This window comes from Saimiri boliviensis, chromosome 5 (genome assembly GCF_048565385.1).
Source record: "Saimiri boliviensis isolate mSaiBol1 chromosome 5, mSaiBol1.pri, whole genome shotgun sequence".
Classification (NCBI taxonomy): domain Eukaryota; kingdom Metazoa; phylum Chordata; class Mammalia; order Primates; family Cebidae; genus Saimiri; species Saimiri boliviensis.
The window spans coordinates 8,605,086-8,620,214 of record NC_133453.1 but is presented as its reverse complement, the minus strand read 5'-3'; the positions used below and the strand labels follow the sequence as shown (position 1 = coordinate 8,620,214).

At 48.8% G+C, this 15,129-nt stretch overlaps 1 protein-coding gene and 1 non-coding gene across 2 annotated transcripts in view; both read right to left on the bottom strand.

Moving 5' to 3' along the window:
- NGEF (neuronal guanine nucleotide exchange factor) overlaps positions 1-15,129 on the bottom strand; it is a 130,844-nt gene that overhangs the window by 88,980 nt on the left and 26,735 nt on the right. The window contains exons 2-3 of the mRNA XM_003936728.4: positions 4,985-5,327; positions 975-1,083 (exon numbers count right to left, since the gene is read on the bottom strand). Of these exons, the coding sequence (XP_003936777.1) occupies positions 975-1,083; positions 4,985-5,252 (377 nt within the window). The 5' untranslated portion in view covers positions 5,253-5,327. The remainder of the gene's footprint in view (positions 1-974; positions 1,084-4,984; positions 5,328-15,129) is intronic.
- On the bottom strand, positions 10,075-10,238 carry LOC120364511 (U1 spliceosomal RNA). Its single transcript, XR_005579758.1, has one exon. It is a non-coding gene; the product is annotated as a U1 spliceosomal RNA (small nuclear RNA).

The window sequence follows — 15,129 nt, the reverse complement described above, 5'->3', positions numbered from 1 at the left end:
AGCACGATTAATAAATCACAGTCCAGTCATAAGAGAATATTTTATAGTAAGAGCTTATTTTATGAAAAGAAAGTAAACATAAACATATAGAAAAAAGGACTTGAACCACATTTATGACATAATAAAACCTCTCTGTCTTACTATATTACCCAGGCTGGCCTCAGACTCCTGAGCTTAAACGATCCTCTGGCCTCAGCCTGCCAAAATTTGGGATTACAGGCTCAAGGCACTGTGCCTGGCCAGGATACAGTGGTTAATCTTTCCCTCCCTCCCTCCCTCATTTTCTTCATTTTTTTTGATACAGAGTCTCACTCCATCACCCAGACTGGAGGTTAGTGGCTTGATCTCACCTCACTGCAACTTCCACATCCCAGGTTCAAGCGATTCTCTTGTCTCAGCCTCCTGAGTGGCTGGGATTACAGGTGAGTGCCACCACACCTGGCTAGGTTTTTTTTTTGGTATTTTTAGTAGAGACAGGGTTTCACCATGTTGGCCAGGCTGGTCTCAAATTCCTGGCCTCAAGTAACTTCCCTGCCTCGGCCTCCCAGAGTGCTGAGAATACAAGTGTGAGCCGCCACGCCTGGCCGTGATTTTTCTATTCTATTTCTCGATCTACGTAGTATCTAAAATTTCCTAGTTTTGTGACTGGGGAGTAAGAATTGTTTTTTTGTTACTTGCACCTGTAATCTCTTTGGGAGGCTGAGGCTGGAGGATCCTCTGAGCCCAAAGGCAAGACCCCATCTCTGCCCCCCAATTTTTTTTTTAATTACTATACAAAACCATATATATATATATTTTGAAATTATGGAGTTGTTGTTGCTGTTGTTATTGTTTTCAGGATGGGCAACCAAAAGTCACTTTTTTTTTTTTTTTTTTAATATAACATGACGCCCTTGTGACCCCATCACGTCTTTGCAGCAATGCCCCTCGCGCGTCTGTCCTGGATACCTTCCCTGTGAGCTGCCATCTCTTACCTCACTTTCTGGGTCCCTGTCTGCATTGCTGTTCTCCAAGGAGGCGTTCTGCTCCCGGGGATATTCAAGGTCAGGGGCTCATTTACAGATTTTCCATTGTCCTGTGAATCTGTGACATTTCAGAGAAGGAGCAAGTTAGAAGATCCAGATCGCCCCTTTTCAGGCAATTCTTGTAAGCCTAGCACAGTAGCAGCAGTCAGGCTGGAAGGCGAAGAAAGTGGAGTGGGAAGGAGTGTCCATACCTCACTCCCTGAAGGGAGTTTCATAGCCTGGGATGCCATCCCTATGAAAGTTATAATTATGGACCTGGCGCGGTGGCTCACACCTGTGATCCTAGCACTTTGGGAGGCTGAGGTAGGCAGATCACTTAAAGTCAGGAGTTTGAGGCCACCCTGGCCAACACGGTGAAACTGTCTCTACTAAAAATATAAGAATTAGCCAGCCATGGTGACAGGCACCTGTGGTCCCAGTTACTTGGGAGGCTGAGGCAGGAGAATCGCTTGAAACCAGGAAGCAGAGGCTGCAGTGAGCTGAGATCACACCACTGCACTCCAGCCTGGGCAACAGAGCGAGACTCCGACTCAAACAAACAAACAAATAAACAAAAACCCCCTGCAAATCTGAGGAGAACGTTTATGGTTGGACATAAAGGTCACGCTTGGGGATGGCACTGTTCTGTCTGTACTGGTGTCAGCATCCTTGGCTCGGCTTGGGGAGGTCGTAAACTCAGGCCCTTTCCCTAGCGGCCCAGTGTCCCTTCCCAGCTTCGTCCCAGACACAGCCCTGTACTTCCCTTTTCCTGCACCTCCAAAAGACCTCCCTGGCCCCCAGCTTGGCGGGTGCAGCTGCTTTTCTTTCTACTCACGTTCCTCCAGTCTGCCCTGTCCAACGCGGTGGCCACTAGCCACGTGTGGCTATCGTGCACTTGAAATGTGGCTGGCAAATGTGACCGAGGAGGTGAATTTTTCATTTTATTTAATGTGATTTAAATGTAAAAGTACAAACTCATATTGATTCAGTTGTTGGGAAACTTTTAAGGATATTTGGATCAATTCGGGTATGTAAATCCACTTTTCTGACTGTACATTTTATGCAGTCTAAATCCAGATCAAGTATTTTCAATGAAAATTTGGCATGCGAATTGAGAGGGGCTGCAGATATAAAATACTCAACAGATTTCAACGACTTCGTGCAAAAAAAGAATGTAAACTATCTCATTGATAATGTTTATATCGATTATTAACTACAGGATAAAATGGTACTTTTTGCATCTTGCTGGGTTACTAAAATGCATTGTTAAAGTAACTTTCACCCCCTTATTTGTGCTTTTTAAATGTGGCCACTGGAAAATTTAAGATGATGTATGTAGCTTGCAGCGTTATTCCTGCTGTAACCCCTTCTTCATCCACAGAGGCTTTGGAGCCAGAAGGATCTGAACTCCGGCTCAATCTGTACCACACCATAGCTGTGTATTCTGGGTAAATGGCTCAATCTCTGTGGGCCTCAGTTGTTATTTTTGATCTGTAAAATGGGTATGGTAAGAATACCCTTGAAATGCCTGCCTAGCACAGCCATTGGGTACCTGCATGAAGTCAACCGCGTTTGCTCTCCTCTCTCCCCAGCCATGTCCTTACTCCGCCTTTTTTTTTTTTTTTTGAGATGGAGTCGCTCTGTCACCCAGGCTGGAGTGCAGTGGTGCAGTCTTGGCTCACTGCAATCTCTGCCTCCCAGGTTAAAGAAATTTTCCTGCCCTGAATAGCTGGGATTACAGGCATGCACCACTAGGCAAGGCTAATTTTTGTATTTTTAGTAGAGACGGAGTTTCATCATGATGGCCAGGCTAGTCTCAAACCCCTGACCTCAGTTGATCCACCTGCCTCGGCCTCCCAAAGTGCTAAAATTACAGCCATGAACCACTGCACCCAGCAGTCCTTACCAATTTTTAAAGACTCATCTAAAATATCATCTTTGGGAAGCCTTTTCCTAACCCCAACAGTAGGGTCTAGGGCTTTGCCTTTATGTCCCCTGTAAACTTTGACACACGGCTTGCAGTACAATGACATTATAATATTGTGGGTTCCTCAAAGGCAGAGACTCCAGCTTCCTTGTGTGAGAGTGTGCTTTTAGCTTTTCTCACATGAGAAATTTCAAACGTATGGAAAAGTTGAGCTTCCATGAGGATAATATTTCAATCATTATATTTTTCTGGCTTAACTCAGTGCTCGATCCACGATCTTGTTAATGTTTGTGGTGGACAGCAACAGCCACAAATTCTACCACCGTTACCACTGTGGAGTGATGAAATCATTTTCCCCAAGCCCTTTGGTCTGGTCTGGCCCTGTGGGCTGGTTTGACCGATAGAACATGGTGCAGGGGACTATGCAAGGTGTGAATCTAGGCCTCCAGAGGCCAGGCAGCTTCTACTCTTGCTCTCTCAGAACCTAACTATCGCGTGTATAAGCCTGGGCCAGTCTGCTGGGGAATGAGAGACCACGTGAGGCAGAGGCCAGCCGTCCCAGCTCACAGACCACCAGAGGGCTGAGTGAGGCTGTCCTCCACCATCCAAGCCCAGAAGAGCCACCAGCTGACTGCAGAGGTTACACAAACTGGCCCGGACACAGGAACCACTCAACCAACCCCCAGAATCATGAGCAATAATAAATATTGTTGTTTTAGTTCTCTATATTTTGAGGGGAGTTTAACTTGTAGCAAACAGCTACCCAATACAGGGTTTGATGAATGTTCTTGAATGGCTTGATGAAGTCTCTGGATTTAGGAGGGACTGCCACTCTGGCACACTCAGGGTACATATAGTCTGGTGGCAGTTGCTGTGCCCCGAGGGCTGGGAAACTGTCACACATTCTGTACTCCCTGCAGGCTGCCCGTCAGCCACACGAGCACGTCACCAGGAAAAGAGTCTGCAGCACCAACACCCCATTTGTAAAGTTTTCTGAACTTTATTCTGCTCGATATGTATATTTGGAGCAGACAAAATGTGCTAGACCCTGGCCTAAAAGATTAAAAAGTCTTGTTACAAATCTATTCCCAACGTTGTGATCTTATTTATTTTCAGGGCAGCAGAAGCTCTGGCTATGGCAGTGACACTGAGAGAACAGGACAGAATCTCATCACTGAGAAAATTCGTGTTCCCAGATGACCCCTAATTTGGATGGCTCAAAGTCTCCTTCCTGAATGCATGTACAGTGGGGGCGGGGGAGGGGGTATGTGCTTTGTTGAGTTCCAGAACAAGAAATCATTTTTCAGTAGAAGCCAGTCTAATTGTATAATTTGGGTTAACACTTTCTCCTAAGCACACACGACATCATAGTGGAGGAATTTAGATTCTTTAGATAATAGTTTTAAAATGTGCTACCCCGTTGAACATGTCCTGGTAATTTTATTTTATTCTATTTTATTCTTTCTTTCTTTTCTTTTCTTTTCTTTTTTTTTTTTTTTTTGAAGACGGAGTTTAGCTCTTGTCACCCAGGCTGGAGTCAATGACACAATCTAGGCTCACCAAAACCTCCGCCTCCTGGGTTCAAGCGATTCCCCTGCCCCAGCCTCCTGAGTAGCTGGGACTACAGGCATGCGCCACCATGCCTGGCTAATTTTGTATTTTTAGTAGAGATGGAGTTTCTCTAGGTTGATCAGGCTAGTCTCTAGCTCCCAATCTCGGGTGATCCACCTGCCTCAGACTCCCAAAGTACTGGGATGAGCCCCCGTGCCCAGCCTATCCTTCGTAATTTTATTTTTTAATTCTTTATTTATTTATTTATTTATTTATTTATTTATTTATTTGAGACAGAGTCTTGCTCTGTCGCCAGGCTGGAGTGCAATGGCGCCATCTGGGGTCACTGCAACCTCCACCTCCCGGGTTCAAGCGATTCCCCTGCCTCTGCCTCCCAAATTTTCAACACCACTTACTCCTTCTCATTTAATGAGGACCTTTCAGCGCTGATGACTCCAACCAATATAAGAGAACAGCCGTGACAGCTGCCCCTGACACTGACCTGCCAGGCAGCTGGTGTTCCATTCGAGGGTGTCTCTGGCCTTGGTTTTGCTTCTGCGTCTTATGGAGCGGTTGAAGATGGAATTTCTCTGAATTGGGATGTGGCGATGAAGCTCTTTGTCTTGGATCTCCTGGTCCACTGGAGAAGTCTCTTCTTTTTCTGAGAGTAACTCAGGTTTCACCTTGGCTGGTTCATTATCAGCGTTCTGCTGATCCCTTGCTGATTTCCTCTGGGTCTTTTTCACATCTTCAGATTCCTTGGTCTCCATGGAAATGGAGCCAGCTGTTTCTCAGCAGAACAACTGGAGGTCAGCGACTTTCCCAAGCTTCACTGGTTTTGAGTGCTTTAGAATAGAAAGAGAAGAATTTTCAGTTAGAGTCATCAGGCAAAGTATTCTATTCAGACTGGAGTTTCACTCTCATTCTAATTTGATGAAATGTGGGCTAATCTGCACATCCTGGCATCCATGTCTTTGCCACTGAAAATTACAGCTTAATCTCTACAATTTGGAGGCATTCATGTATCATTTTATAATTGTGGTTTGTTTATATTATTCATAGGATGCACTTTTAGGGGGAAATGTTTAAAGTGGCTTGCAAAACTACATTCAAGTAAACACGTCTTAAATAATTCAAGAGAAAAAGAGTAGCAGAAATAGTGAAGGAATTCCAAGAAAGCATTAAGAGGGACCATAAATGTCCAGACAGGAAAAGAAAGTCTCAGAGGCCGGGCGCAGTGGCTCACGCTTGTAATCTCAGCACTTTGGGAGGTTGAGGTCAGTGGATCACGAGGTCAGGAGTTCAAGACTAGCCTCACCAAGATGGTGAAACATTGTCTCTACTAAAAATACAAAAAATAGCTGGGCGTGGTGGTGGGTGCCTGTAGTCCCAGCTGCTTGGGAGGTTGGGGCAGAGAATTGCTTGAACCCAGGAGGCAGAGGTTGCGGTGAGCGGAGATTGTGCCATTGCACTCCAGCCTGGGCGACAGAGCAAAAAAAAAAAAAAAAAAAAAAAGAAAGTCTCAGAAGATGAGAAAAGACTGTTGGCCGGTGCAAGGTCTCACAATGGTAAGTTTAGACATGGGCAAGCTTGAATCCCAAGAAGGCAAACTTTGCCGTCAGCTGGCGGCCAAGTCTAGTGGGTGCATTAGTGGCCTCTCTGATGGAATGACATGTGGCCTTGGTGGGAAATAAGGTCTTCTCATCCCACAGCCACCCTGCCATGGGCTGGAGAAACAGAATGGTCACCTCCCTCTGGGGAGACCATATCATCTGAACTAGGACAATTTTCACAGGAAAAGAGAGATGCAACAAGAACAAACCCCACCTCCCTCCCCCTGCAGACCTCCTTCTAGGGTAGGGGTGCTCGGGGTGAGAGACTGTGTAAACCCTCTGGAGGGGTCTAAGCTGGTGGGACAGCATGCTAGACAGAGAAGCCAAACTAGGAATTCTTAGTTCTCTACCCATCTGAGGGCTTGAAATCTGGGGTTCCACGGACTCCATGGAGGTTTTGGGGGTGCAAGGCTGTGTATGAGCATATACATTTTCCTGGACTATAGGTCCAGAGATTCTATCATGCTCTCAAAATGGTTGGAGACTTGACTGAAGGCCGACCTGCGATCCTAGCACTTTGGGAGGCAGAGGCCGTCAGGGGGATCACTTGAGGTCAGGAGTTCAAGACCAGCCTGGCCAACATGGAGAAACCCCATCTCTACTAAAAATACAAAAATTACCTGGACATGGTGGTGCACGCCTATAGTCCCAGCTTCTTGGGAGGCTGAGGCAGAAGAATTGCTTGAACCTGGGAGATGGAGGCTGCCGTGAGTAGAGGTCAGGCCACTGCACTCCAGCCTGGACAACAGAGTAAGGCTCCATCTCAAAAAATAAATAAATAAATAAATAAATAAACAAAAATAAAAGTAAAAATACAAAAGAAAGGTCAGAGACTGAAGGAAGCTTAAGAGCCACTGCTTTTGTCCGTGTCTTCCTTGGTAAAATGGGGAGCATGGGGCGCTGGGCTTCAGACGCCTCCTTTCCCGCTGCGCCCCTCCTCTTGCCCACCCCTCTTCCTCTGGAGTCCCTCTGAGTTCCCAGACCCCTTCTTCTCCACCTGCCAGCCAGCCCCACACTATTGATCCGGGGCAGGCAGGCAGAACAGTCAGGAGTTGGCGTTTCCCCTACCGGAGGCAGAGAGTGCCTTCTTAACCTAAGACCGGAATCAGGACATTCTGGGTAGGGGGATTTGCGGACTGAAGACCACTCTGGTTCCTAGAACTAGCTACACAGGTTTGTGTTAGAAGGCTTGGCCTGGGATGGCGCCTCCTTTCCCACCTGCTTGCAGAGCTGGTCCTGCTCTATTAACCACCTTCCCGGTAAATTATCGGCCAGGCAGAAATGAACATTAAGGTACTCAGAGGTTGCCTCAGAGCAGCTGGGCCACATGCAGGGGCACACCCTGCGCTCATGGGGACCTTGGCAGTGCCTTCCTCACTGCGGTCAGCTGGGGGACCCAGCAGTGCCAGACCCGTCTGGTCCCGGCCTCCGTTTCCTTATCCATGAAGTTGGATGTGCACTGTCTCGTGGGATGAGGGACCTTATTCTCCACCAAGGGATGGGTGAAGCCCCTTCCAGCCGAGAGTAATGCTGCTATTTCAGGTGGCCAGAGAGGACTGTGCAGTGGCTGGGAGGTCACACTTAGGTTGGACCATTAATACACACCATTCCCGGAGTGCCGGGGAGGATGATGCTTGTCATATATGTGGCAAAGAACCCATGGCTCCAGCGAGATGGGGTGATTTTCATTCACAGCAAGATAAACTGAGTCACTGAGGGATGAGGTCACAGTAAGAGAGAAACCATTCTTGAGCCAGCAAGAGGACAGAAAGAGAGATAGAGAGAGAGACAGAGAGAGAAGGAGAGAGAGAGACAGACAGAGAGAGAGAGAGAGAGAGGGAGGGAGAGAGAGAGAGAAGGAGTGAGAGGGAGAGAGAGGCTTCCATTCTGGCCAGATGATTGGGGACCCCTGCCTTTGCTGTGGTTGTGAGCCTGGCTGCAGGGATGGGCAGAGACTCGAGAGGGATGAGGTCACCATCATCACCCAGCTGTCCTCTGGTGGCCTGGGGGTGGAATGGGAATGAGGACCACAGACAAGAACGGCCTCGAGCTCCATGTAAGGCGGAGACACACAAGTGTCTGAGTTCCCCAAAGCTGGAGGGGTTACCTGGGGGGCTGATGTCCCTGTCACTGGAGCTGTCAGGTGGAGGCTGGAGAGGCTGTTGAGGTTTTAGAGCTCCGTGGGACCCACCTGCCCTGGCATCTCCTCTCTTCTTTCCCCAGGCCCTGTGCCCAGCAGCTCACCCATGCTCTTGTATTGAGGCTACTCTCAGCAAAGAGCTGGACCTTTAGACAGTGATGGGCAGGGATCCCATGGGGTGGCAGTGGGGTGGATGATGTAGGAATTAATTGTGTTTTGGTGCCAGTCTGTGGAGGCCTCTGACTGCTGGACTAACTGAGGAGCTCACCCAGCAAACCCTGTTGTTGGCCAGGGGCCCTGGCAGGTCCTGGGCAGGAGGCACAGCATCCCAGGGAGGCAGGCACAGGGCGGGGTAGTGGGGACACAGAGTCCGTCCTGAGGGAGATAACACATAGGTGAGTGCCTGATCAGGTCGGAGCTGCAGGGAGTTACGGGACAAATTGTGGGTCAGTGCCTTGTGGTGGTTTCGGGAGCCGTGGAGAAAGGAGCTGGCCCACAGCTGTAGCAAGCCTGGGTGCCTGGTGGAATGGCGCTCCTGGTCTGGGAAGCAGGAGTGAAGCCAGATTTGGGTCACAGCACGCTGGTTTGGGAGTGTTGGGTTGAGGAATCTCCCAGGAGAAAAGTCTGTGGGCAGAAATCCCTAGCCCAGGCCATCTTCCAGCTAACAGGCGTCTTCCAGCTCTGACAGGGGGACCCCTGGGGCCTCTGTGTTGTGATGGACTTTTTCTTTTTTTGGCTTTCAAGGTTATTATTATTATCATTATCATCATCATTATTTTAGGCTTCATCTTAAAAACTTGAGAGGCCAAGCCGGGCGCGGTGGCTCAAGCCTGTAATCCCAGCACTTTGGGAGGCCGAGGCGGGTGGATCACGAGGTCGAGAGATCGAGACCATCCTGGTCAACATGGTGAAACCCCGTCTCTACTAAAAATACAAAACATTAGCTGGGCATGGTGGCGCGTGCCTGTAATCCCAGCTACTCAGGAGGCTGAGGCAGGAGAATTGCCTGAACCCAGGAGGCAGAGGTTGCGGTGAGCCGAGATCGCGCCATTGCACTCCAGCCTGGGTAACAAGAGCGAAACTCCGTCTCAAAAAAAAAAAAAAAAAAACTTGAGAGGCCGGGTGCAGTGGCCCACATCTGTAATCCCAGCAAATTGGGAGGCTGAGGTAGGTGGGATCATTTGAGGTCAGGAGTTCCAGACCAGCTTGGTTAACATGGTGAAACCCTGTCTCTACTAAAAGTACAAAACAAAACAAAAAAGTAGCCGGGTGTGGTGGCCGGCACCTGTAATCCCAGCTACTTGGGAGGCTGAGGCAGGAGAATCGCTTGAACCTGGAAGGCAGAGGTTGCAGTGAGCCGAGATCACACCACTGCACTCCAGCCTGGGCGACAGAGCAAGACTCCATCTCAAAAACAAAACAAAAATGAAACAAAACAAAACAAAACTTGAGATATAATTTACTCTTTTTATTAGTTTTGACAAACACATTCAGTGCAAGTAACCACCACCACCACCAAGAAACAGAACAGCTCCCTCACCCCTCAAAGTCCCCTTGTACCTGCTGAGGTCAGTCCCTGCCACGCCCCCAGCCCCTGGCAAGTACTAATCAGAGTCTTGGTTTGCCCTTTCCTGTCTTATAAGTGGAGCTCGTGGTCTGTCACTCTTGCTGGAGTGGAGTGGTGCAGTAAGGGCACATCTATGGCTCACAGCAGCCTCGACCTCCTGGGCTCAAGCCATTCTCCCACCTCAGCCTCTTGAATAGCTGGGACCACAGGCACATGCTGCCATGCCCATCTAATACTTGTATTTTTTGTGTTTATTTTATTTTTTAAAACAATCAGGGAAAGCACGAACTCAATCCCCCACTACCACAAATTATGCAGCGGAATTTCCCACATTTGGAGAAATTGCAGGGGTCAGCACCTCTGGAGTGCAATGGATAAGCCTCGCCCCGGGAAAACTACCTTCGTGATCATGGTATTTCCCCTACTGGGTAAGTATGTACTTGTATTTTTTGCAGGGATGGGGTTTCGTCATGCCACCCAGGCTGGGTGTCTGGCTCTGTAGGCTGTTGTGCCTCGTTCGTGGCTCGGTGGACATTGCCTGTGTCAGTGCTGACCACCAGCATTTACTGTGCGGTGTCAGGGGTGCGGGGACACCCACATGGTAAACCACCACGGGCACTGGGCCAGGAGTCAGGCGACCTGGGTTCGAATCTCCATTTCCAGCTGCCTGTAATCACGGGCTTAACCTCAGGCAAGTCAGGGCCTCAGTTTCCTGTCCAGAAAACATGGGGTGGGTGGGTTGTCTCGACTTCTAACTCTCAAATTCCATGATCCAGGGAGGCTCAGAGAGTCCTCAGAGGGATGTGCATGGTACAATAAGAGTTGGGGCGGCCGGGCGCGGTGGCTCAAGCTTGTAATCCCAGCACTTTGGGAGGCCGAGGCGGGTGGATCACGAGGTCGAGAGATCGAGACCATCCTGGTCAACATGGTGAAACCCCGTCTCTACTAAAAATACAAAAAATTAGCCGGGCATGGTGGCACGTGCCTGTAATCCCAGCTACTCAGGAGGCTGAGGCAGGAGAATTGCCTGAACCCAGGAGGCGGAGGTTGCGGTGAGCTGAGATCGCGCCATTGCACTCCAGCCTGGGTAACAAGAGCGAAACTCTGTCTAAAAAAAAAAAAAAAAAAGAGTTGGGGGGATTGTTCTCCCTGAAATGAGGAGGCTCTGAAACGCTGAGAAGAAGCATTCCCAAATCTTAACATATTTGAGATGATTTTACACACACACACACACACACACACACACACACAGAGAGAGAGAGAGCTCATAAAACTATCTGTAAAACAACCCTAATTCCGCTGCAATTATCAACTATTTTAGGCAAGTGTGCTCTACGTCTGGAATCTTTTTATAATTGCTTTGATTCGTCTATATCCATTAACTGCCGGAAAACCCCGCAGCTTCCCCCACCCCAATCTCCTGATGTTCCCTTAAGTTCCTCTGCAGCTTTAGACCCATGGCTTTCTGTCCCATGGTGACTTTAGGGTGGAGGAGCCTGGGGATAGCTTGGTGATTGAGGGAGGGTGTGGCTCACAGGGCACTTGCATTCATGCATTCATTCATTCACGCATGCATGCATGAACACCCCCCAAGCACCTGCCGGCATGGGACTCGGCTTCATTTTATGTCTGCCCACATTCCCTCCTTAATAAGCTTCCTTAGGGCAGGACTTGGTCTGTTTGGGTCTCTGCTGTCCCTGATGCCGGCCACACAGCAACACTCTGTAAACATCTTTTTACAACGATAGATGAATGGATGAGTTACCTTAGCCAAGCCTCACAAGTTCTGCATGAGTCAATGTGATAATTACCTCCTCCACCCCCACCACTTTATAGATGAGGCAGCTGCCACTCTCAGAGCTGTGATTATCTGGCCAAGGTCATATGGCTGGGAAATGGTGCGGCAGGGGCCACACTGCAGCTATCTGACTCATTTGTTGGGGGGATCTGTGATGTGGTCAAAAGCTGCTGTTGTAACTGTGAGCTGAAGGCAGGCCTGGGAGAATCAGAGGCAGGGGGAGGCTCTATTCGGCTGTCTCAGTGTTAGTTATGCGGCTTCAGGCCCAGGAGCTGAGGTGACTATTACACCTCCCAGTCCTGGGCTGCATGAATCAGTGTGTGAATCAGTGGCCTGGGAGGTCAGGACACATGGGGACACGGAGGTGGGGAGTTGCGGGGAGCTGGTTACAGGCTGAGCTGTAGCAATCACCAGCTGCAGTGGAGGAAGGCGCAGTGCCTGTCGGGAGGGGCACGGTGGGCGTGGAGAGCTGAGGCTCCTAGACTGGGCTCTCATTAAATCACAGATTCTGACTCAGGAGGTCCAGGTGGGGCCAGAGATTGCATTTGTTTCTTTCTCTCTTTTTTTGAAACAGAGATTTGCTCTGTCTCCCAAGCTGGAGTCCAGCGGCACCATCTCTGCTCACTGCAACCTCCGCCTTCCGGGTTCATGCAATTCTCTTGCCTCAGCCTCCCAAGTAGCTGGGATTATAGACACTCGCCACCAGGCCAGGCTAATTTTTTTTTTTTTTTTTTTAAGTAGAGGTGGGGTTTCACTGTGTTGGCCAGGCTGGTCTCAAACTCCTTACCTCAAGTGATCCCTGCCATTTGCAGCAGCATGATGAGCTTGGAATGGATGAGCTTGGTTGGGCTTTCTGCATGTGGTTAAGTGAATAAGCCATATACAGAAAGACAATTACTGCATGATCTTATATGCAGAATCTAAAAAGTCAAACTTTCAGAAGCAGAGAGGAGAACAATGGTTGCCAAAGGTGGTGGGGGATGGGGTAGGGAGAATGGGCAGATGAGGGTCAAAGAGTAAAACCTTTCAGTTATAAGATGAACAAGTTCTGGGGATCTAACATATAACATGGGTGGAGATGGGTGTGTTAATTTGATGGTGATAATCACTACACAATGTATATATCATATCATCACATTGTATACTTTGAACATATTCTGTATTTGTCAATTAAATATCTTTAAAAGTTATATACAGCATTTATAAATCAAAAGGCAAAAATTGCATACAGCAGGAAGAAAGAATAAATCAAATGATGGAGGCAGTGTAAGATGCAGAGTAGGACTCTTTCTTTCTTTCTTTTTTTCTTTCTTTCTTTTTTTTTTTGAGACGGAGTCTCACTCTGTAGCCCAGGCTGGAGTGCAGGGGCATGATCTCGGCTCACTGCAACCACTGCCTCCTGGTTTCAAGCAATTCTCCTGCCTCAGCCTCCTGAGTAGCTGGGATTACAGGCACGCACCACCACACGCGGCTAATTTTTTATATTTTTGGTAGAGAGGAGGTTTCACCATGTCGGCCAGGCTGGTCTTGAACTCCGGACTTCAAGTGATCCAGCCGCCTTGGCCTCCCAAAGTGCTGAGATTACAGGCATGAGCCACCACGCCCAGCCAGAGCAGGATTTTTTCTGATGTTCTGGAATTACTGCTAAGGCCAAACAAATTTCTGCTGCAGCTTGAGTCTGCCGGCAAAGAGGGATCACGGAGGGGCGGTGTGCCCCCTGTTAGTCTCCACTCTCAGATAAAAGAAGAGGAGGGAGAAGGGAGGAGGTTGGCCTTTTGGGGGTGCCTAGCCCATGCAAAGAGGAAACCAGCTCCAAAGAAGCCCTGGAAAGGCCTAGAGGTCCCTGTAGGAGGGAGAGGCTCCCAGCTGGAAGCTCACAGGGCTGTGGAACCCATGGGCCCATTCCAGAGTCTCCTGGGAGAGGGTGCCGAGATCTGGGAAGACACTGCACATGGGAATGGAGCTGGCTTTGGGCTGGAGGATTTCTGAAGGTAGGACCTGCTGGAAGACTTTGTTCCACGGGGCTCAAAGGGATTGTGGCTTGCGTGTCCTTGAAGGAAATGAGCCCTCTCAACCTTAACTTTGTTCTCCATGGTCTTTGGAGCAGCCCTTGTACAAGAAGACCCTGGAGTTCCCTGAGGGTCCTTAGAACCCAAATGGGGACTGTCCAGATGACCACTGGGCCAAGCAATAGGAGACTCAAGCTGGAGAAGGGATTGTAAGCAGGCAGGTGCCCCCGGGGCCAGAGGCAGGTGTGGCCACTCCTCTGGGAGGGATGGTCTCCTGTGTGTGTGTGTGTGTGTGTGTGTGTGTGTGTGTGTGTGTGACAACCTCAAAGGCCCCAGAAGGATGCCTCCTACCATGGTGCACAGCTGGCCCAGGAGGGGTGCCTCAGCTGGTCGATCCCTGCTCCTTCCCCCACCACTAAGAGGCGGAGAGGGGAGGAGGGTGGCTCCAGGCCAGCTGCTTGCCACTCCCCAAACAGTCTGCAAGTGGAGCTTTGAACAATATGAGATTGAACTTTGGAAAATTGGAACATGGCTGAAATAAGCAAAGGATATATAAACAGCGCACAGGAAAGCTGATACAAATCACCCTTAAAATGTTGTGAAAGGATTTTCAACCCTGTGCCTCGTAAGAGGAACGAAAATCCAAATCACACGGAGATGTCTTTTTTCACTTGCTGTATTGGCAAAAACTCAAGAGAGTAATTGGTGCAGCCGAGGGCAGCAGGCAGCCGCCATCCCTGCTGGTGGGAGTTTACATGGATTCCAGCCCCACGGGGCAGTTTGGCAATGCCTGTCAAAATAAAAAAGCAAATATGCTTTGACCCAGCCATCTCCCCGGCAGGAGTTTGGCCCCTGGATCTGGCTGCACTGTAGGGAGTGTCCTGGGTGCAGGTGACTCACTCCAGCATCCTCCTGGAGCCAGTGACTCATGGCAGATTGTTCAAGGGCAAGCAATTGGAAGGAACAGGGATGTCTCTTAACCAGAAACTGGCCTCACAGATGAGAAAATTCTAAACGTTTTCACAAATGGGAGATGATGCAGTTGTAAAAGCCAAAAAGAGGAAGTTCAATGTACAATACTGGTCAAGAAAGGATGCTAGGATACATCAAGAAAAAAAGCAACAAGAGTATGTTTGATATGTTTCTATCAGTATAACGAGGGAAATGTATGCAAATTTATTCAGATGTGCCTAAAAACTTCTGGAAGGAGTTGTGAGAAATTAGTATCAAAATTAGTATCAATGGTTACACACACACGCACACACACACACACACACACACACACAGACGCACACACATATATCTAAAATTAGGTTAAATCAGGTGAGGGATCCTGGATAGTTGGGGAGTAGGATGGGGAGGAAGAATTTAAGGCAGGAGGATTGCTTGAACCTGGGAGGTGAAGTTGCAGTGAGCTGAGATTGTGTGTCTGCTCTCCAGCCTGGGCAACAGAGTGAGACTCTGTCTCCAAATAATAATAATAATAATAAAAGCTATGCCAGAGTATAATGTATTCAAAA